This window comes from Salarias fasciatus, chromosome 16, assembly GCF_902148845.1.
Source record: "Salarias fasciatus chromosome 16, fSalaFa1.1, whole genome shotgun sequence".
Taxonomy (NCBI): domain Eukaryota; kingdom Metazoa; phylum Chordata; class Actinopteri; order Blenniiformes; family Blenniidae; genus Salarias; species Salarias fasciatus.
In genome coordinates, this window is record NC_043760.1 from 21,462,234 (window position 1) to 21,483,371 (window position 21,138).

Below are 21,138 nucleotides of genomic sequence, written 5' to 3' on the forward strand. Positions count from 1 at the left end.
GATTCCAGCAACACATCACATCAAAATCCAAACATTCTTGTCACACGTTGCACATTTAAAATCATTGGGATCTCATAAGCCTCATGTATAAATTTCTTTCTTTTTTTTTTTTTAAATCATAATGATTTAAAAAATGTCTGTTCTTAATTAAATTAACCAAATAACACCATGATTTCTTTTATTGTCCATATCACTTCTACATCTGAAGAAATAAAGCTCCTTCTGTTTTTTTTCCCTAAATTTGTAGTTTAAATGCAGATTGAAAAATCATCTGACAATAATGAGCAATTGCATTACCATGAAATGGATCTGGGAAAATGGATTAGGACTAATAAATAATTATTCTTTTTCAAAAATAGAAGTAATTTGAACAATTTTGTTTTTTTGTCGTACATATTAGTATGGTTTCTTTTATCTTGGTTCATGACGCTGATGTGGCTGTTTCAGTGTTCTCCACTTGCTGGAGCTCCGGATGAACTAGGTTTAATTAGTATGTGATCAGAAGGTAGATTTATTTATTTATTTATTTATTTATTTATTTATTTATTTATTTTGCATGCACACACACGTGGGCACTGTACAAAATACAAACAAAATCAGTAAGACATTGGTTGAGCAGTTGCTGACTAAAAAAAATAAAAACCCCTTGCTTCCCCTGATCTGCCTCTTCCTCCTTCCTTGGTTTATTTTTCCCAAAGGAGGAAGTCAAAATAAAAACTCTGCTCATCCTTTGTCCTGTATGAATCAGAGTAAAGGAAACAAAAAGAAAGAAAGAAAGAAAAAAAAAACATGTTAATTCCGGGGAATTGTATCTTCTTTTGTTCTTATGCCTTATTTTTTTATTCCCCTCCTGACATGATCTGCGTGGAATAAGCTGGTGAAGTGTTGCCGTCCTCGCAGCGATCGTCTCTTTGTATGTCAGAAACAAAGAGGGCGGATGCTCTCTCCTCCTCCAGGCTCCTCCTCCCTGCATAATGTGCCGGTGGCTCCATTCAATCCGGCGCAAACAGCGCAGCAGCCCGGAGGCGCGTCCCGACGCTCCCCAGCGCAAACTAGTCTGCGAGTGTCCCGAGAAACAAGAAGGAGGAGGAGGAAGAAGAAGAAGAAGAAGAAGAAGCGAGATGTTCTGAGCAGAAAAGTCCCGAGCAGAAGAAGCGCTCTCCTTCATGAGAGCGGAGCGGATGGGAAGAGTTCGGGAAGGCAGGCTGCTCTCCTCCTCAGCTGTGGTACCCTGAAGTCAGACTACAAAGAGGCGAGAGGTCCGCCCCGCAGAAGATGGATACTTTCTTTTTAGAGGTGAGTTCTCCTCACTTTTAATACGCGGAAGTTAGTTTCCAGCTGTATAGAAGAGATATCAGTCGTTTTCGTTTGTTTCTTTATGTTTTCTCATCAGTTGTTGCTTTTCGTCTCAGTAAATAACATTTCCCCCAGGTTTCCCCACGTCTTTGGTCTTTGTAATGCTTTTTCATTATTCCGTGCTGACTTTGAGGAGGTTTATTAGATGCTGCTGAAGTCGGACCCTACCTGTCCCACCACAGCTCTGATGGAAATAAATCTCCTTTATTATTACATTACTGCTAAAGATCAGCATCCTTCATATGAAAGCATCACTACCATCATCTCTACATCAGACTGAAAAAAAAATTCCCTTTATTTATTCTTTTTTTAGTCACATGGTGGCGTAGTTAACGTTCCTGTTTGGATCCTGTGATGAGTTTGCATGTTCTGCCTGCACATGGTTTTTCTCCAGGCAGTCTGATCTCCTCCCACAGGATTAAAATATTCTTTTATAGTTAATTGGTGACTGTAAGCAGCCAGTAGATGTGAACATGAGTGTGTGTGGTTGCCTGTCTCTCCCTGTTGTGCCCGCTGTCAGCTGGGAGTGGATCCAGCTCCCAGTGACTCTTGGATTTTGAAATTGGATGGGGCATGATCGAAGATGTACAGCATCCTGGCTCCACCTGCCTGTAAATGCTGAGCATTGTGGGATGTGTCACCTGCTAATCAGCCCAGACACCAGCACTCACACACTCTGAGAGGCCATATAAAGACTTGCTCCGGGGCTGGTTTGTCATCAGCTTCTGACTCACTCCAGGGCAGAGGCACTCACTCAGACGTGAGGCTCCTCCCCTCGTTCACCTCTGGTACCTCTGCTGACAGGATCAGCCCCATCTGCTGTGAGTCAGGATGGGTTCAGAGTTGGGAAGGTTACTCCTCGGTTATGATTTATCTGTCTGAGCTGCTCCAAATACGTACAATCTTTTTTTTTGTAACAGCTCCAAAGTGCCATGAGTTGCTTTGATATTAAAGCAGTTTGGTGATATATTGGAGTAAAACTGGACCAAGTGAAGTCATTATTTCTTTGCAAGCACATTTAGTTGGTTTGAAATGTATAAATCAATTAATTGGAGATATTTATTGATCCCTCTTTGGATTTTCTGTTCAGCAATATGTTATAAGATTGATTTAAGTCTAGAACTTCAACAACCTGTAGGAAAACATCCTTCTGTTATCGGTGACTTAAGCTGGAAAATTGAATAATTTGCTTAAAGAACGGAATTCAGTCTTGAAAAAGACTCAAACCAGACGTTGCCTGAACTGTCTGAATTCTGCTTTGTAAGCAAACCGTGCAGCGAACAGATGGATGGGAGCTGGACTCTGAGTCCTAATCTGATTTTATTAGAGTGATATGCTTTGCAGAGGAAGGTTATTATTTCAGCTCAGTTGTAATTTGGTGTATGTCCTTTATCCTTCAGCTACTGTGTGAGATTTCCCCACAGACTCGCTCAAATAGGTTTATACCGAATATAGTTGCGTTTGATTTCCTCCTCGCAGTTTACCTGAAACTCTCAAAAGAAGGCATCTTTGTGATTGTTTTGTAATTTGAGTAATTTGTATCAGCTGTCAGAGTTCTGTGACACCAGAGGTGAAGCTGGTTGAAAGTGCTTGTTTTTTCTTCTTAGTAAATGACGTTGGTTTATTCGTTTAATCGAAAGATTATCGGTATATTGCAGTAATTATACTTACAGTATAACTGAATTTTGGTACAAAAGTTTCAATTAATTATGTTTTTCTTGTTTGAGCAATTTCTCCTTTGTACTTTCTGATGCTGTAGTTTGCGCTACAGTACAACTGGAGTTTTTTACTTTTATATTAATTGATTTGCAAAAGAGACAACTCTTCCTCGGCTGCTGTCAACACATAAAACCACAGATGATTAAACACAGTATCAGTTTCCTTGGTCTTGATGTGTATAAGATTAAAGAATTACTTGAATAAAGTAAAAACACAAAGGTAGAGGACAGAATATGCTCACAAATACTGTAAATCTGTCTATATTGGTCGTTTCTAATCAAAGCTGAGTCATAACAACTGAATGAACTGTCCTGTTTTGTTGTTCTGGACGGCTGCCAGCCTCTTGAATGCCACAGTGCAACAGTGTGGATTTAATTAAGCGGCGATTCTGGAAGTGAAGTAAGACGAGGATTAAACTCTACTTTATGGGAAACGAGTGCAGCAGGATGTCTCATGCACGGTTTCTTTCTACTTCTCAGACAGATGGAAAAGCGTAAACATTAGCACATCCATGTAACTCAAACTCAGGAATATTCTTTACAGAGTGAAGCTCATGAAGAACACTGATGATGAATACCGATGGGGGGTGGTGATGACAGGGGGGTGGTAGGAGTCTTGACAGTTAGAGGAGTGGCAGGTACAAGGGTGTGGGCTGAAAAGTCCATCCTGTCCATCAGCGCCGGCTTCCCTCTCAGGGCCTGACACCATAAAACCCTGACCACCGCCGCCCGGAGTCCACACCCAGACCTCTGAATGGACGCCACCCACCGAACTCACAGATACGAGGACTGGAATAAAGTGCAAACTTGGAAATGTTACACCTCTGTGAGACATCCTGTCGGTGAAGCTGAATCCCAGCTATTTTCTAAACTTGGTAATCGGTTCTTTTAGAGCAGCAGCTGCTGCTCACAGCAGAGCCACGGCAGGACTCGTCCGCTCCCGATAACTCCTTCCTTGCATTACACAACAAATTCCTTTCCCTCCGAGATCCTCTGACAGAGGGAATCCCAAATTCCCGGCCCTGACCCTGCAGATTCGCGGTCATGGCCGCCTGTCATCCACGCATTGTGGAAGTGTGGTGGCAGAGGCTTTAGGCTTTAGGTTTCACACCATGACCGCCGCCGCTGCCCCCCCGTCCCCCCCCCCCGCAGACACATTCTCTCCATCCTGAAACATCCTTCACTGCCTTACATACTGTTTATGTCTGGCCCTCTGAAGCTGGAGCCACACATCGGCATGCTGGGTAAAAAAGATTCTGCGGCGAAACGGTAACGTGAGAAAGGCCGACCTGTTGCAGTTGGACTATTTTTCCTCCGGCGATGTCAGGGTTCTTTTTTTGTTTTAACCCAGTTGTCGCTTCCTCCAGCTGCCACTTTAAAAGAGCTGAGAATCTGAGATCGCCGCTCTCCGCGTCCACGCAGATGGCCGATGGAGTAAGGAAAGAAGTCAGGAAGTACAGTGAGGATGTGAAGACGGAAGGAAGGAAAGGTTTAAAAAAAAAAAAGGCTAATGGGCCCTGCATTCCTTTGAATCTGTCCTGAGCAGCCAATTTCAGTTGTAATTAAACTGTGGGAATCGTGCGTATAAATTAGGGGGATTTTTTTTCAAACAATGCTGTTGTGGGTCTTAAAGTCGCGGAGCGTCGGTTGTTTATGATCAGGCAGAGGAAGGTGTTATTAGGGCGGCGGTTTGCGTGTGCGTCAGCAGAACTCCTGCAGCTTTTAGTGCAGTCTGGAGGTGGTTTAATCTGTCACAAGAGCGCCGGGGCTAATTAGCAGCAGCCATTGTCTGACTGCTCACCAGAAAACATGGATAATCCGTCCTCATAATGACACAGGTCTGCAGTGTTCGGAGAGCTGGTTTGGAAACCACATCTTATTACATGATTTGGGATTTTCGGGAGTTTTTTTTTAAAAAAAATCTGTGAAAACATCTGAAAGTGGTTCCAAAGCATGGTTATTACGCCGATTCTAGCCTTTTCACCCCCCGTCTTGTGTTTGCCTTTCTTGTGACTGTATCAGCAACCTGACCCCGGCCTATCAGAGGGCTGACCATCACACAGGCGACCCGGCGCTGTGATAACCTCCTGTTGACACCGGGCTGTTGACTTTAGGTTCATCTGCTCTTCAGACAAAGCCTTCTGTGTTTGCGGTTATAAAAGGAGAGCAAACCTCCATATTTGCACAGTTTCTTCTCTATCAACAAATATTGTAGCGTGAACACGTGTTTTTCTGTTTGCCTGGGATCTCCTGAGGATTGTGTTTTAATAAGATTTTCATTGCTTTAGTACATTACGGCTGATCTCAGTAAAGGCCCCCATGCTGTTATTTCAATGACAGATCTTACTTTTTTATTCCACCCTTTCTGCTAATGGAGTTAAACATGTTTCGGAATGTTGTTAGGGCACAACAACGACTGCCGATTGTCCTCTAACGCTTGGGGAAAATAAGCACTGTAACTGTTGAGCTCACTGACAAACCACCTGGTTTCACTCCGCACCCACTCATTAGACACCCCTCACTTAGTGGAATACAATATTACTCATTTTTATATGTTCACAAAACCTAACACCCATCCTTCCTGCCCTCCCCGCCTCTGTCGCTGTATTGTAAATCCCTCCAAGATACTTATGTAAAAATCTAATAACTGTGATCTCTCGAAGGCACTGAAAACGTCCCAACCAGCTCTAATTCATGCGCTTTATGAACAGTTTGGAGGGTAATTTCATATTGTGAGAGTTACGCTTCAGATCGCTCCAAAAATCAACACAAGGACATTTTCTAAAACTTTCAAAGTCAGTGTATATATTGCCTGACTTGAGGATAAATATTGATAATGTCAGTGGACGCAGTGCTCTAATGTCACCAGACATTTGTGAATGACAGGTTTGTCCATATTGTAGGCTGACTGGACGTCTCCGCCGGTCACTCGTGTTACTGCTGTGGTGTCTGTGTTTGGTTTGAGGTTTGAGGTTTGCTTTCCATTCTTTTCCTCAGATCTCAAAATAGATTATAAGTTCTACTGCTCTCCACCATCGCCAGGAGAACACAGACGCTAATCCCAAAGCAGACCAACCTTCACAGATTTGTCTGCGGTCCGCTTGTCTGTACTTCATGTTCAGTGAAAATCTAAGTATTTTTTTGTTGTTACCCTCTCCCCCGTTGACCTTCACCTTGGCCGCCCTACCTGGTCGGCGTTGTGAGACGGTAATGAGTGTCGCTCAAATCCTCTCAGTTCAGAAGTCTCATCTGGCAGCTTAATAACAACCAACCTGTGATTACTGCTCCCGGCCCAGATGTTGACTTTCCTTTTTTAGTCCCCTATGATTACTCGGCAATGGAGGCAGCCTATTATGGGATGGAACGTATGACTCTCTAACTTACGCCACCCTATCAGCTCAGATTAAACGCACTGTGACTCGCCACACGGGCATATGCCCCGAGGTGAAAAATAGTTTTTAAAAAAAACTGTTAAATTGTTGACTCTCTGCTGATGAAATGACTACCAGAGATGTAATTTCAGAACTAATTAACGGAGCGTGCACCCTGCAGGGTTTAAGCACACATGCCATGAGTAAACAACCCAGCATGGCACAATCCACCACCATGACATGTGAGCTTTCCCATCCGTTCCCAGTCTGTTTTATTGGACCTGTGTGTGTGTGTGTGTGTGTGTGTGTGTGTGTGTGTGTGTGTGTGTGGTTGTAAGCCTGAAGCTGTTCGCAAGATGATCCACTCAGACTCACATAAAGAGGAATGTCCTCTATGTATGTTTATCTCTCCCTCTTGAACCCATTGCAACACATACTTCATCCCGTTCTGGAAAAACATTCCCCACATTCCCAGGCTGAAGAGAAATCCGAGCAGTTTATTTAATCTTTGCTCAATTTATGAAATCTGAATGAAGGCTTTGTTTGAACATTGCAAACGCTGCGCAGTCTCCTTCATAACGTCAGTATATTGACCTCCAATCTATGCAACCTCATTGTCGTTGTAAATCATCTTTTTTTTTTTTAGGCATTTTGCTGAGTCAGAACTGCTGACATACTCAGAATTGTGGACATTCTTTTCAAGATGTTCGTACATTTCAATAGAAATGATTAAGAAAGAATGGCTAAATCGCCAAACATCTAGAAATTTCCTATCTGAATTCTTTAATGCCCTTAATGTCATGACTTATTATGATTAGTTTTTTTTTTTTTTTGGATTGGTCAGTTGTGGCTTTATCCGACTCAGGGTCATGGGGCACTGTAGCCAATCCCAGCTTACAATGGATGAAAGGCAGGGCGCACCCTGGACAGGTGGCCAAATCATCACAAGACAAACTCAGAGACGCGGGCAGCCGCACAGGTCCAGGTCCACAGCTGGCTTAAAGACCAATCCGCCCAGTTTTACATGGTTTCGGACTGTGGGAGGAATCCGGTTCACCCAGAGAGGCCCCACCAATACACAGAGAGAGCACGAAATATAACTGGAGGCATCTGAACTGTGAAGCAGGTCTGTTCAAAATTTGTACAACATAAAGTTCACTGCTTGACGTCAACTTCTACTGAATCAGAGGTTTGGAACTGTGTGTTATGATGTTTAAACATGGCTTCCAGTACAGTACATCACCTTGTTTGGCTGCTGCAGAAGCCAGGCAGGGCATGTGATCCTGTAGATGTTATGATTCATGAAGCTAAGCTTAAATCCAATCAAACTTGCAGTAATCATATCATTTGTCGCTGATTCGCCCAATCCTGCAACCTTCCCTGTTGTTTAACAGTGTCGTAGCCCGGAGCCCGAGATCAGCCGCTCCGCTTTGATCACTGGGGAACAATAAAGGAATAAAAATATGTTCACACAGGATAAGGACGCAAAAAAAACCCAAAAAAAACAAGTCTTTGTGCCAGCAGGCTGTGGCAGAGATTCAAGCGCTCTCCTCTTTATTGTTGTGCAGGTGAAAACATAATTTGTTATGCAAATACTCTTCAGTTGCGTTCATTAGCAAGACAGTAGATTAGCACTGTCAGACGGTGATAGGGAGGCGCCTGCCAGTGCCACCCCTCCCTTCGCCCCAGACGGGGTGTGTGTGTGTGTGTGTGTGTGTGTGTGTGTGTGTGTGTGTGTGTGTGTGTGTGTATTGGCTGACACACACACACACATCCACTAAGATGACAGATGATGGCAGATGAATACACACAAACACAGGCAGAGAGGAGTTCATTATTTCATGTACTCACATCAAAGTTGTTGCTCAGTTCTTCCAATAAATGATTAATTAACAGCGATAACATAAAATCGCTGCCCCGAAGTGTGTGTTTGATCTCCATTAAGCTCGTGTCATAGCGGCATTCATAATGTAATCACTGCGGGCAGCCTTGTTTTAACGAAACCTGATTTTGAATATGACAGTGATGCATGGCAGGCTGTCTAGCTCTGTTAACTGCTGAGGTTTCTTCTCCCGGGCCGCCCACCTATAAATGTGTTTACAGCTTCCTCTGCAGGGGGGCTCAGGCTGCTCCTCTGAGTCAAGAGCAATTGATGATTTTCTGTTCGGCCTCTGCCCTCCAGCGCAGGCCGGGGAAGCCCGGCTCCCCCCGGGGGACTCCTCCTCCTCCATTAGCTAATTTCTGATCAGCTGCTCTCTTCATCATTAATTCATACGTCTTCCAGCACAGATGCTAGAGGTTGCCTTTAATCATGTGATTTCTCCCCTCGGACGCCTGTCCTTGCCTTACCCCGCCCTTACCCCACCCTAACCCCGCCCTTACGGCTCAGTGGCAGGAAAGTAAACAAAGGAATCGGCACGTGTTGACAAATTGACATGCAGAGCCACACATCTGATACATCCTGACAAGTTGATAGTAAATGACTTGGATCACATGTTTTGACTGAAATCAAGTTGAGGTTCTGCTGTTTCAGGAGCTGTAGTTTTTTTTTTTCTTTTTTTTTAACCGAATGTAAATCTTAGAAAAGACCCACAAGGACCTTTGCCCAGATTCGCCTCTCACCCACATTCAGCCTACTTGTTTAATCTTACCCACTACTTTAGAGATTTGTCCTTATTCAGCTCACTCAGAGTTCAAGGGATGCAGTTCTGAGCCCTGAATTTTGTGGTGGATTCTGGTTTTGTACGACAAGGCAGAAAACTCTGCCTGTTTTTGAACTTCCAATGGCTAGAAATATAACCAGCTGCTATCCTGAGCAACAATTAGTCACTCAGCTGGTAGCGGAGAAGATCCCATATTTGAAGCATTGTCAAAAATTCCGGTCTACTCAAAAGGTACAATTGGCTAAAGTTTCCATTTGTTTCAATGTAAAATCTCCCTTTGGCTGCCAGTGCTGAGTCACTTCAGTGACAGTCTGGACTGCAGTTTGTCACATTGGACTGGACCTTCCTATCATTCAGACCACATCACATTGTTCTGTTACATCAAGACACCATCTTGTGGGGCAGACTTGAATTAAAAGGCTAAACAGGCTCGGGGAAGTCAGAAAACTTGCTGGTTTTGGTCGGTGCACAGGCTGTTAATTTGTCTCCTTTTGTTGATTAAGAGTGCATCTTTAAAGTCCAGCTAAACAGAGAATCATGAAGCAAATTATATTTGAACAATCCAGTAACAGCTGGCACCGGTCCATCAGCATGTTGACATATCTGCGTTTCACAACTTGAATTATTGCAGTTATTTCCTCATAGATTACTTGTACCAACACCAAATGACCATAGATAAGGACTTTCTTCTTTTTGCTCTACTTATGTAAAGGCTGTCTCCTTGTAGATCTTTATTATATGCACTGAAGTGAGATGTTTTGTTGAGCACATCTTTTCTAAATCAGATTTAATGTTCAATGTGAACTTGGAGTTTTGTACAGGCAAGTGCAACCCAAATCAGGACCCAGCATGAGCGAACGCTGGGAGACTTTGAGGTGGACAGGTGAAAGTGGCCACAGGTAGGGTTTCCTTTGTGTGAACGTGTAGCCGCTGGACACCTTCCTGTGTTACATTTATCTTCCTCCTTATCTGAGGACAACAAATGATACGTTTGTCAGGAATCCAGCTGGTGGGACTCATTCCTGGATCCTACCTGCAGCGACCGGCAGCTGTTCACCGGTGTCCTCCCAGCAGCAAGCCTTTCCTGAAACCGCTCCGCCATCCAAGAAATGAGTCTATCATAACTAATTGTTCAACTGTGTCCAAGTCAGGATGAGTTAATTAGCTTTCCTTTCTTCTGGCTGATCCGATCACCTGATACTGCCTGCACTTACGCCACAGCAGAGGGCAGAGAAAGAGCCTTGGCACCTTGCACTGTGTTTGCCCTTAAATATTTAAGAGACATTCATTAGGAAATCTCGGAGCTGGATGTCATTATACAAGCTGCCGAAACTTAAGCCTCTGACTCCGGGATCACATCATTCAGCTCGGGTGGCTTCTGTGTCAGAAAGCATGATGGGACGTCTGTACGCCGCCTGTTTTTGGTGGGTCGCGTTACTGTCGTCCACCGTTTTGGCTTCGGCACTGCTACATCTTCAGAATTAGGAAACGTCAAAACTGCAATTCATGTTTGGTTTTTGATCTATTAAAAACGTCTAGTAAGTTTTATTTTCCCGTGATGATTTCAAAATGGTTTGTTTTGCTGCCGGAGGTAGTTCATGTCTGGAGGTGGGGGGGGGACCTCACACGAGCCGATACCAGTGTCCCTTTGTGTCCCAGCTGGCTTTTGTTTGGGATATTTCCGCCTGGTTAATTTCTGAGCCGTCAGTCAGAGGTGGCTGCTTTTGTCCCGGCTTGGTGACGGAGCTCCTGAGGATGGGTGCGGAGAAGGGGGAGGAGCTTTAGTTTGACCATCTGTTGCTGGGACAATTCATCTTGACTTTATACCCCCTGGGTTCAGACTCTTTGGACACACACACACACACACACACACACACACACACACACACACACACGCTCTCGTACAAAGATGCAAACACATCTGACGGTGGCCGCACTGAGCTCTCCAATCACCAAAAACCTGCTTCAGCCTAAATTTTACTGACTGTGTGGTTTGTAACATCAGATTGAGTGATGTTGACATTTTTTGATCTGGATCCAAGCAGACGTGAAGCGGTTCTCTTTTCTGTGTGAGCAAGTGTTAACAAATAATCAATGAAATGATCGGGAAAGAGGTCACTTGTATTATCACAATGAGTCGCCTTCGCTCAGCATTGATTATCCATAGTGCTGGCTTCGTGGTTCTCCAGGGATCAGGTCACCGTCCAGACTCTGCTGCATCAAGGCCAAGTCAGCATCGGCGTCTCTATACTTCAGCTTGGCTCTGACTTCATTCACCATATGTTGCTGACTCGTTTTTATTTTTAGTACCTTAATCAATGCCTCAGAAATGTGAACTATGCTTTCCAAGCGTGCCGCTTGGAAGAGTTTACGAGGTGGTGACGAGGCCCGTTTGTGGAAAAACTGTGGAAAAATCTTCAAGCTTCCGTTTCAGCAATTGAATCTTTCAAGAGCTGGAAACTTTAGATGTGCCTCACTGAAATGTTTTCATTGATGCAATACCGGATGAGGGGGTGGAAGGTTCCAGCGTTATGAGCCATTCCGATGATCTCTTTGTCCCGACTCGCCTGCATGTCCGTATTTTTTTGCGTAATCATCAAGATATATGGCACACCAATGTTCCTTATCGCTGTTGAATGAGTGCAAAGAACCTCTCCATAAAAAAGAGGAAGGGGACCAGCAGTATTCTTAAGAGTCGGAGCTCATTCAATTTCCAGTTACGTAACAACAACTGATCTTCTTAAAATCTATAGAGTAAACACTAATCTCCTCAGTGGACTGCAGTGAACTCACGTGAAGCAGCTTTTCCCTGAACAGGCCTGGCATGCTAAGCCGGTACCAGGCAGACCCTGGTGTGGAAGTCACCCGTCGTCTCATATTCAGCGGAAACGGCTTCGTCGCGCGCCCACGTGTTGCCGACAACTTTTGTTCCACATTCGCGTCCCGATGTTTGTTTGTCCACCTCTTTGTCCGCACAATAGAGAGGCAGGACTTTATCAGCGGCCTGCACCCTTCCTCTCCCCCCCCCAACCTCACTCTCACCCTCAGCCTCCTCCTCCTCCTCCTCCTCCTCATTTACGCGACCCCCTTCATCCCACTCACCGTCGTCCCCTGCGGTCTGAGAGCCACATTTAGCTGTGCTCCATTAGCCAACTGGAAAAAAAAAAAAACCTTGATGATAGAAGTGGGTTTTTCAGACTGACTGTTAGAAACATCAAATCACATTCCTGTTGGACTTAAAAATGGAATAACTCCTGATTCATACGTCGTCCTTGTTGTATTTCAGCAGATTAGATTGTACATAAATAGCAGAGCACATTAAACAAAAGGATCCTGATCTTTTCTCTGGCCCTCTTGGCAAAAACACTGTGCTCCATGGATGAGAGCGCACACGTGGCCGCCCGTTGTTAATACTTAATGAGGATTGATGTCGAGAAGTGGTGACCTTGTATAAGGTTTCCTAGTGGAATCCATGCATATTGATCTTTTCTGTTTTATGCTCTGCTGGACACACAATTCACTTATGAGCCATGCTTCACTGACCACCTCGTCGGCGACAAGCGTGATGAATAATGCTGTTTAGCTGGTTATACACAAGTTTCTTACAGGGCGGCTGAGGATGGATTTCTCTAAAGTAAAGTTTTAATATACGCTCTGAAATCTGATTCAATCTATTTTGACACATTTTTTGAGTTTGAGGTGACAAAAATGTTCATTAATCTAATGTTTATTTATTTGTGAATGCATCTCTAGCACTGTGACTGGAAGTGAAAATTGGCTAATGCTGAAGCTAACAGCTGCCTCAGGGAGCAGGACAGAGAGACAGCAGCTCTGCAACAACCTCAAAACTTCAGTAGCTGTAACTGGACCATTAATGTCATAATAGAAAATAGTTTTTCTTAATCCCCGTAGCACACTGCCATAAATAACCGTCGTACAGATGAACATTGTTCAAGTTTCATGTAAGCCATTCATGACAAAGCCCAGCTAGCATTTAACTTTATGTATAAAACACTGACTGTGATTTAAATTGTCTGGTATAAGCTTTCTGTCGAGAACCAGAAGTGTTTATTACTAGAAATTTGGTTTAAATACCATCAATTTACTGAAAATGTGTGACAATCCCTCATGACAAATGTGGATTCATTCATCCAAAAAGCTGAGACCACAGGGGAAGGCTGCACAGGCAGGGCTTTGTTCCCGTCTCGTCTATAAATGTACACACCACTGTAAGGAAATGACAGTCCATCTGAGCAATCAGCCTCAGATTCCTGTTATTGCTCCCAGTTACTGAGCAGCAAACAAACACGTCTGGGAAGGTCAGTGACTCCACGTGGATACACAAACACAGAAGACCAGGCCGCCGTCCTGGGCCGCCGCGCTGCTGCCGATCTCTGTCTGGAAGCGGGATCTCATTGGGGAGGATGACGAGAAGTGTGCTGTGGTCTGCCTGACTGAAATATAGAAAAGAAGAATAGGTGGCGGGCAAGGAAACATCCATCTTTATATATTTTCTAAAGCTGCAAACACTCATTTTGGGATACAGCATTTTCTTTTTAATGGAGTAAAGCAGCCACAGAAGCAAAGCCGCCTTGACAGTTTTACAGAGTGTGTGTGACTCTAAGCGGTAGTTTGAGCTTCTGACACACCCTCAGCATGCCGTCCTGGCACACAGATTTCTTTTTTCCTCTAAATGGGAATCACACTTTAAAAGAGCATAATGTTGTCAGCCTTGGTGAGGGAGTAGCTGTGTGGAACAAGACGGTAAAAAAAGGCTGGGAAAAACCGAAAGTGGAAAAACACATTGAGAGAAAAGGGAATGAAACTCCCATTCTGTTACCAGCTCATATAATAAACTTAATTGCTTGAATGTTCTTGCAATGTTTTAAACAAGCAACAAGATCATCATCAATACTCTTAATATTTACGTTTCAAAAATGCAGTTTCATCGTGAAATGAGCGATTGTCCATGTATAGTCCAGATGTGATGCTGTTCTGCTGGCTATTGTGTTGCAGGGGGCCCGCGTCTGGCTGAGACACAAAGAGCAGCTCCTCCCCTCCACCGTCAGCTCCTGTGACGACTTCTCCCTGGTCCTCACCACAGACTATGGCAAGGTAAGATATTTTGTCTTTTCAGTGTTTTCGCATTAGGCTGCTCTCAGGTGTCACTGCCCCAATATTTTACACTGACTCACGGATTTAGTCCCTATTTTTTGTAATCCCACCCTATAAAATAATTCTTAAAATAAACAGACTAAAAAGTCTGAGACATTAAAAAAACAGCATCATCACCATCATTGCACATGTACTATACACCCTTCGTTTGTGTTGAAGCAGCACAGGGCTGTATAGGAGAACGGCCCGTCGTGTATATGTGGTAATCGTTTGGCCACATGTGTTTCATTTAAGGACCCTGCAGTGGGATCAACACCTCTTGTAATAAAGGAAGAATGACAGGAATGGAGTCTCTGTGACAAGTCATTGGCCTGAGCTTATCTTTTTGGCGGTGCATGGAGGTCTTTGTGTCTGGAGGAAATCCTGTTAAGAGAAACAGGGGTAGGAGGGGGGGCAGACAAAAAAGACAGAGGGGGGGGTGGCAGCAACGAACTGACAGAAATTATTCCTCAATCAAATGTGTGTGTGTCGGAACCACTGGTCAAGAGGGAGATTTTATAGCTCGCCTTTGTACCAAACAGACCTCACAGCGCATGTGGTGAAGTCGTGCTGAGATGGTCCAGGTAATGAGCCCAAACTGGACCGCAGGTTCTTAAGATACACAGGTTGTTTCCGTCCACAATATCAGGATTTAAAACATCATTTATGCATAAACAACAGCTTGTGATTTGGCCTAATCCCTCCCTTGAGATAAGCAACATTGCCAGAAGTAAAGTGTCTTTTTCGTTAGGAAAAGCTGAAAGCGTTGTCTTACTGACAGCCAGTCAGGTCACACTTGGTCATGCTTGTTGTGACAATTCCACAGGAAGGATGACACGATACCGAAGTTCCCCCAAGCTTTCGGCGATATCACTTTTTTGGCTTTGTTCAAGGCACTCAAAATCTTAATCAGTGTCCAGGCAGCCGTCCATACCTTCTCTTCATTATCCATACAGTCAGAGAGCAGCTGCTATACATAGACATGTGTGTATATACGATTGTTTTTGATATTTCTCCAAGTTTGAGGAAGTGGAAACAAAGGGCAGGAGATAACTTTATTATTTTTGATTCCTCGATGCGTCGAACACATATTGTTCTCAGTTTCATCTTGCGTTGGCCGTGCCGGTAAAATAGTGCTGTAATCTCCTTTCATTTTAAACCTGAAGTTTTTCTTTGCTGTGGTGCAAAGTATACATGAAAATGTCTGTATTTTCAGAAAAACCAAAGGGTTACTAGTGAGAATGACAATGACAAAATAAAGCCAGTTTTATATACTACTCACGTTCACAACTAAAAATGTAATAATTGTAGCTCAAACAATGTAATGTCTCTGCCTGAGACGAAATGTATTTTCTAAAAATCAATCTGCCCATCCTATATTCACATTCATCATTGATTTTTTTTTTATTTTTTTGGTCCCCTGTTGGTAAAGAGTGAAAACCAGATGTGCCACAGTCAGTGGCACGTGATACAGAAAATTATACAGTAGCTGATCCGTGCAGCTTGTGTGTATTTAGTGGGCTTTCGCTGAGTAGAAGTTCTCAGTGGAATATTTGAAACTCACTGCTGGGTGGAAAGCATTAAAAAATGTGTTAGAGGGAACATATGAACTCATCCATGTGTCTCTGTAATGTGTTATATGTGAGAATTTAACCATGTGTTTTCAGAAGGTCTGAGGTCTCTTGACTGAAGGAAAACAAATAAGGAATGTAGAGTTTTACTCTCAGTCTCAAAAATATTTGACCGAACAGTAAGATGAGTTGTGGTGCCGTGAAATGTGTTTGTGGCTCCGGGCTCTGGACTCCACCGCCTCACATGTTCTTGACATGTGAACTCAGCATGTCGGTTATCAGACCGAGCATATGGGAGCCTCCTCTGTCTCTCGGTCCGAGGAGTCGGCAGCCAGAATGACAGGAATGTGCGGCTGAGAAACAGACCGTCTCCACCTTCAGGATCTCTGGCTGACCTCGTGCGACCCCTGATCCCGCCAGATGACATTTCTTTAGCGGTTTATTGGCATTTCCGGATTTATCTGCTATCGTTATTTAATCCAGCATCGCTATTGGGATCAAAGTATTACGTGCGGGTGTGTTGTGGGATGATTTCTCTTTGTTCCCTGTGTTTTAATGTTGATGCGCCGTGTCCCAGGGTGTTTTTTGTAAATGCGTGGTGGCAGCACTGTCCACTCAGCGGGTGGGATATTCTGTTATCTGCTGCTTCGGTGGTCACACTGAGGGGCAGTCTGAGTGCTCAGCCGGACTCCAGGGAGCACCGGCTGAGTGCCGTCGCCCGTACGGCCTCGGTTTTAACCGTCTGACCCGGCTCCGTGAACCATCATATCTTCATTCATCACTGTTGCCTCACACACTCACAGTGGACCTGAGCGGACCGATATGACAACACACACATTTTGACAGAGATGAAACATTAGCTTTCCATCTGTAGAGTGAGAATAAATCAATATTTTTGCTGCGTGATGCTCTGACTCAACGGTAATTTGGATAAAGAAGGGTGACACCGTGACCTTCACTTATTCCTGATTTTAACTCGGATTCCTCAGACTTTAAAAGCACAGCTTGTTTCTAAATCACATCTTAACAGATAAGAATTTCAATAAGTGTTTGCTTGTTTGTTTTAGTATCAAGACTTTCTTCAGTCCCAGCTAATGAGATGAAGTGTGACCCTGCTAAAGCCGTCCAGCCCCTGCAGACATACAGTCTCTGTGGGCTGAAATAGGTCATTGATGCCCCCTCCGTCTTTTCTGGGTAATTAGTCAATGGAGCCATTATGTGAGCTTTTATGTGAGTGATGCACATTCATGAGTGAAATAACACATTCAAACAAACACTACTGTTAGCATCTGTGCATTAGAAAACCTGTTTTTTAGGATTGTGTGTGGATAATTGCGTATTTGCTGATAATAGCAGGAATATGTTTGCCAGATTTTTTTCTGTTTAAGCTGCTTATAATGTAAAATCCTGACAGTGTTATTTGTTTTCCCACCACTGCCACCCCTTACTCCCCCGCCCCATTTCTCCGGGGTCTGGGCGGGATCCCCCTGCAGCAGATGGGTTCACTGTAAGACAGAGCGAGGCAGACCGAGAAAGAACAAGAGAGAGAGAGAGAGAGAGGGGACCAGAAACGGAGGGACAGACGAGGCTGTGTTTGGACCAACAGGGCTGTGATTTTGGTCGTGAACATGTGTTGCTCTTAAAGGCCTGAATATATCTTCAGTGTGAGCCATAAGTGGCGAGAGCCAAACCGCCCGACTCCTCCTCCACGTGAATATTCAGTGAACTGAACAAAGCCCAGCAGCAGGGTGTGGTTTCTCTGAGGAGGCAGCACAACAAGGAAACAGCACTTCGGCTGAAACTAAGTTTCAAAATCAGTACTGCTGCTACTGCATTGTGGGAAAAAAATGCTTTGTAGTATTTTAGTATTTTAGTTAAAACTTGTCTTTCTGAAAAAAAAATGCTCAAATTCTGTATGCAATGATTAGAAATGGAATTTTTTTTATGTAATAATATAGCATTGACTTCAAATTGTTTTCATAACCACTTTCAGAAGTTGATTGATGAAACATTTTTTTTTTTAATTCTTATTCATTTATTTATGTATTTACACATTTTTGCCATTTGCTCAGGGTGGCATTCACATTTTTTTTTATCACAAATCATGATAAAATGAAAATAAGTTTAAAACTGTTGGGCATACATACATTTCAGAACCGACAATAAAAATGATACAGTGAAGAAAAACGACAGTGGAACAGGCTCGCTGACTGCTGGCCTTTAATAAATACTTATTTGCAGGCTTCCAAAAACAAAAAACAAAAAAAACACTTTTTTAGTAGTTCTCTCCAGTTGCCTCGTGTTGAGCCACGTGGCCGTCCGGCGGCTCGGGAGCGTCGACACCAGCTCTCTTTGGCCGTAATTGATTTGTACAGCAAACTACTTTGCTAATCAATCATGAATCACATGTAAGTGGCATGAAATAGTCTCCAGCCATCATTACACCACTCAGATCATTAACATTGATGAGGCTGTGTCCTCTTGCGGAATGACCATTGCGATAATTGTTGAAGGGCTTGATGAGATGGCTTCGGGGTGAATTAGCTGGATAGGTACGCTTTGTTCTAACATTCTGACAACTTTACTTTGGTGATTCATGCTTCGTGTGTTCGTCCGGCCAGTCGATGTGTTGTACTTTGTCGGTGACGCCACATGAGGTGATTCTGACAGTTTACTGAGGAAAATTGTTCCAGGATGCTGCAGTAACAGTAGTAATGGACTCAGACGGTGCATTACTGCACCTCGTAGGGCTCGGAGGGAGAGAAATGGAAACACGGCATGTTTAGCCTTGTCTACGCCGAGGTAGAGACGGTCTGGACACAAACTGGTGTGTCAGAAGAGTGATGAATATGGAAAAGACACGCAGTGGTTTTGAGGACAGCGCTTGTTGACTTATCTTACAGGAATGTGACCAACAAAGAAACCAAGACCACGGTGGGGTAAAACTGAGGAATGTGAAACGTCCTTTGATACTGAAAAACTGCAGCTCAGTTTCTTTCGAGTATCTCTGATGTTTCGGGCTGAAAAAGTCCCAGAGGCCCGAGCCGTGAAATCCGAACGGTAAATTATTTAAAGAAGATCAGAAACAATGCCTTCACAACATGATGTGGGAATAGACAAACACTGCTCGCTTGCACTCGCACACCTTCGTGTGTAACGTTTACAGCTCTCTGTGTGTTTTGCTGGAGCTGAACTTGTTGTCTTGACTTGAAACTGGAGGTGAAATTGAGAGTGTAACGTCGTCCCTCTGCCTCTCATTGTTTGTTAACCTGTATTAACTTTGCTCACGGCCACTGAAACGCCGCTTTGAATCTGTAACCCGGGAATGTGAAAAATGCCGACATAGGCAGAGGTCCTACAGTAGGCCTCTGTGTTCTGTTTGAGTGGATATTGGACTTGATGTCTTCTCATTATTGCCATTTCGAGTTGGCGTCATCTCAAATCACCTTGCTCACAATCACAATCAAAATCTCATGCTGCTTTTCTCTCAGAGGACTTCATCCATTTACAAACCTAAATAACAGAAAAGACACCACGACTGCATTATTGTTGTGCATTTAAAGCATTTAACAGTGTTTCAAATGGTTTTCAGAAGTTTCCATCTCTATCCCAGGAAAAAAAAAACAACACAGACATATTAACTAAAATGAGCTTCTTCGAACTTGTTGGCGCTCTAAACGGATTATCCTGGTGCATTATGTATCGTCTAGAGCTTTGATCGTTATCTGACTCTGCAGTTCTCAGCTTGAGAAAATTGTTCCGTCATTAAAAGCTTTTATAGCTGGAATCTTTACGGTCTGTAGGGAAACTACATTTTACTCTGTCTATGCTGGAACATGTTCATTTATTCAAATAAGAGTCTTATTTTGTGTCAACATAGTGTTATTTTTGCCATTTATAGAGTTAGATGGTGTTCAGAGGTTTTTCTCTGTAAGCTATGTTTACTAAAAAAAATTAATTAAAAAAAAATTAAGTAAAACCATGATTAATTAACTGATAATTTCCATGTTTTGCTGCCACCTAGTGTTCAAAAATCTTGATGACCTACAGGAATGCTTGAATTACATGAAAATGGAAGAGTTTAACATTTGCTTTATCACTGACCCTTTTAACATATGTATTCATATACCATTTACATTTAATACAATCTCCTTCTGTCTCTGATATTTCAGCATTCGCACCTTAAAAATGTATTTGAATTAAATGGGTTTATGTGATTTTTTTTTTTAATATATATTTTTTAGTTCCATCTTTGTTTACCCACATTGTCTCATTGTGACTAGACTCTCTTCAGAAGAGACCAGTCAAAAGAAAATGACGTGTAAAGCAGAACTTTGGAAGAAAGGTAAACAGATGCAGACGTGACCAAACTCAGTCGATTGCCTGATATAAGATTGAATATGTAAATGTGTAGGTGGTTTTAATCCAAACTCTGATCTCTCCTCTACAAACAATATTTGTCTCAGACTCATTTTTTAAATCACTGAATTCTAACCTTTAAAATCTTCTCTTGTTGGCTGAGGCTGTGTTGACTCAGCAGTTTCTCTGAACTCCAGTGTTCGCTCCCAGCTGGGACGTCCCGGTCTCTGCTCTCTGGCAGCAGTAATGCACCGGGACACCACAACCCCAACCCCGTGTCCATCAGCATTGATCTGGACACCACTTCCCATCAAGTGACCGACTCGGCCGTTGTCTGCCTACTTATGTTGTCTCACGCCTCGTGCATTAGAGGTCCGACAGACAGAGAGTCTCTCTGTGGCTCCTTGCTGGTTAATGTGTCTCTCTGCTTCACTCCCACCATAAACACTCTGTACGATCCCCTCCTTTCAATTTACCTTTGAAACACTGAAAAAAATGAGCTGTGATTGTCAAAACAAGGGCGTCTCCAGTCGCCACATTCACCCCACTGCTCAGGAAGAAAGACTCATTGTAAAGCAACAGGGAAGTGAGTTGAACAAGAGAGGTCCAGACATGAATCGGACTGAAGCTCTTTTCCTGTCAGGTATGTCAGCAGCAGGCTCAGACAGGCACACATCAGGGTCTCAGTTTGCTTTTTTTTTTTTTTTTTATCATTATCTCAGATGTTCCTGCCTGTGCGATCGTTTGTTTCTGCCTGCCACCAGAGCATGCAGCCTAAGACTGATGCTGTGCCAGGAGAGTTTGATTAACATCATGAACCTCTTTCCCTGCCCACATTTTTCAGAGGTTTTCTTCAGACTCTTTGTTAGCTCCGACCTGTAGACGCTGACATTGTTCATTCAGTCGGTGTGTTGAAGGTATTCGCTGCGCTGTTTGGCTTGGCTGT

The 21,138-nt window shown here is 43.5% G+C and overlaps 1 protein-coding gene across 1 annotated transcript in view; it reads left to right on the forward strand.

The window, feature by feature from the left end:
• The first annotated feature begins 1,018 nt into the window (after positions 1 to 1,018).
• Positions 1,019 to 21,138, forward strand: part of myo10l3 (myosin X, like 3) — a 46,726-nt gene continuing 26,606 nt past the window's right edge. The window contains exons 1-2 of the mRNA XM_030111742.1: positions 1,019 to 1,296; positions 14,125 to 14,223. Coding sequence (XP_029967602.1) covers positions 1,276 to 1,296; positions 14,125 to 14,223 — 120 coding nt within the window. The 5' untranslated portion in view covers positions 1,019 to 1,275. The remainder of the gene's footprint in view (positions 1,297 to 14,124; positions 14,224 to 21,138) is intronic.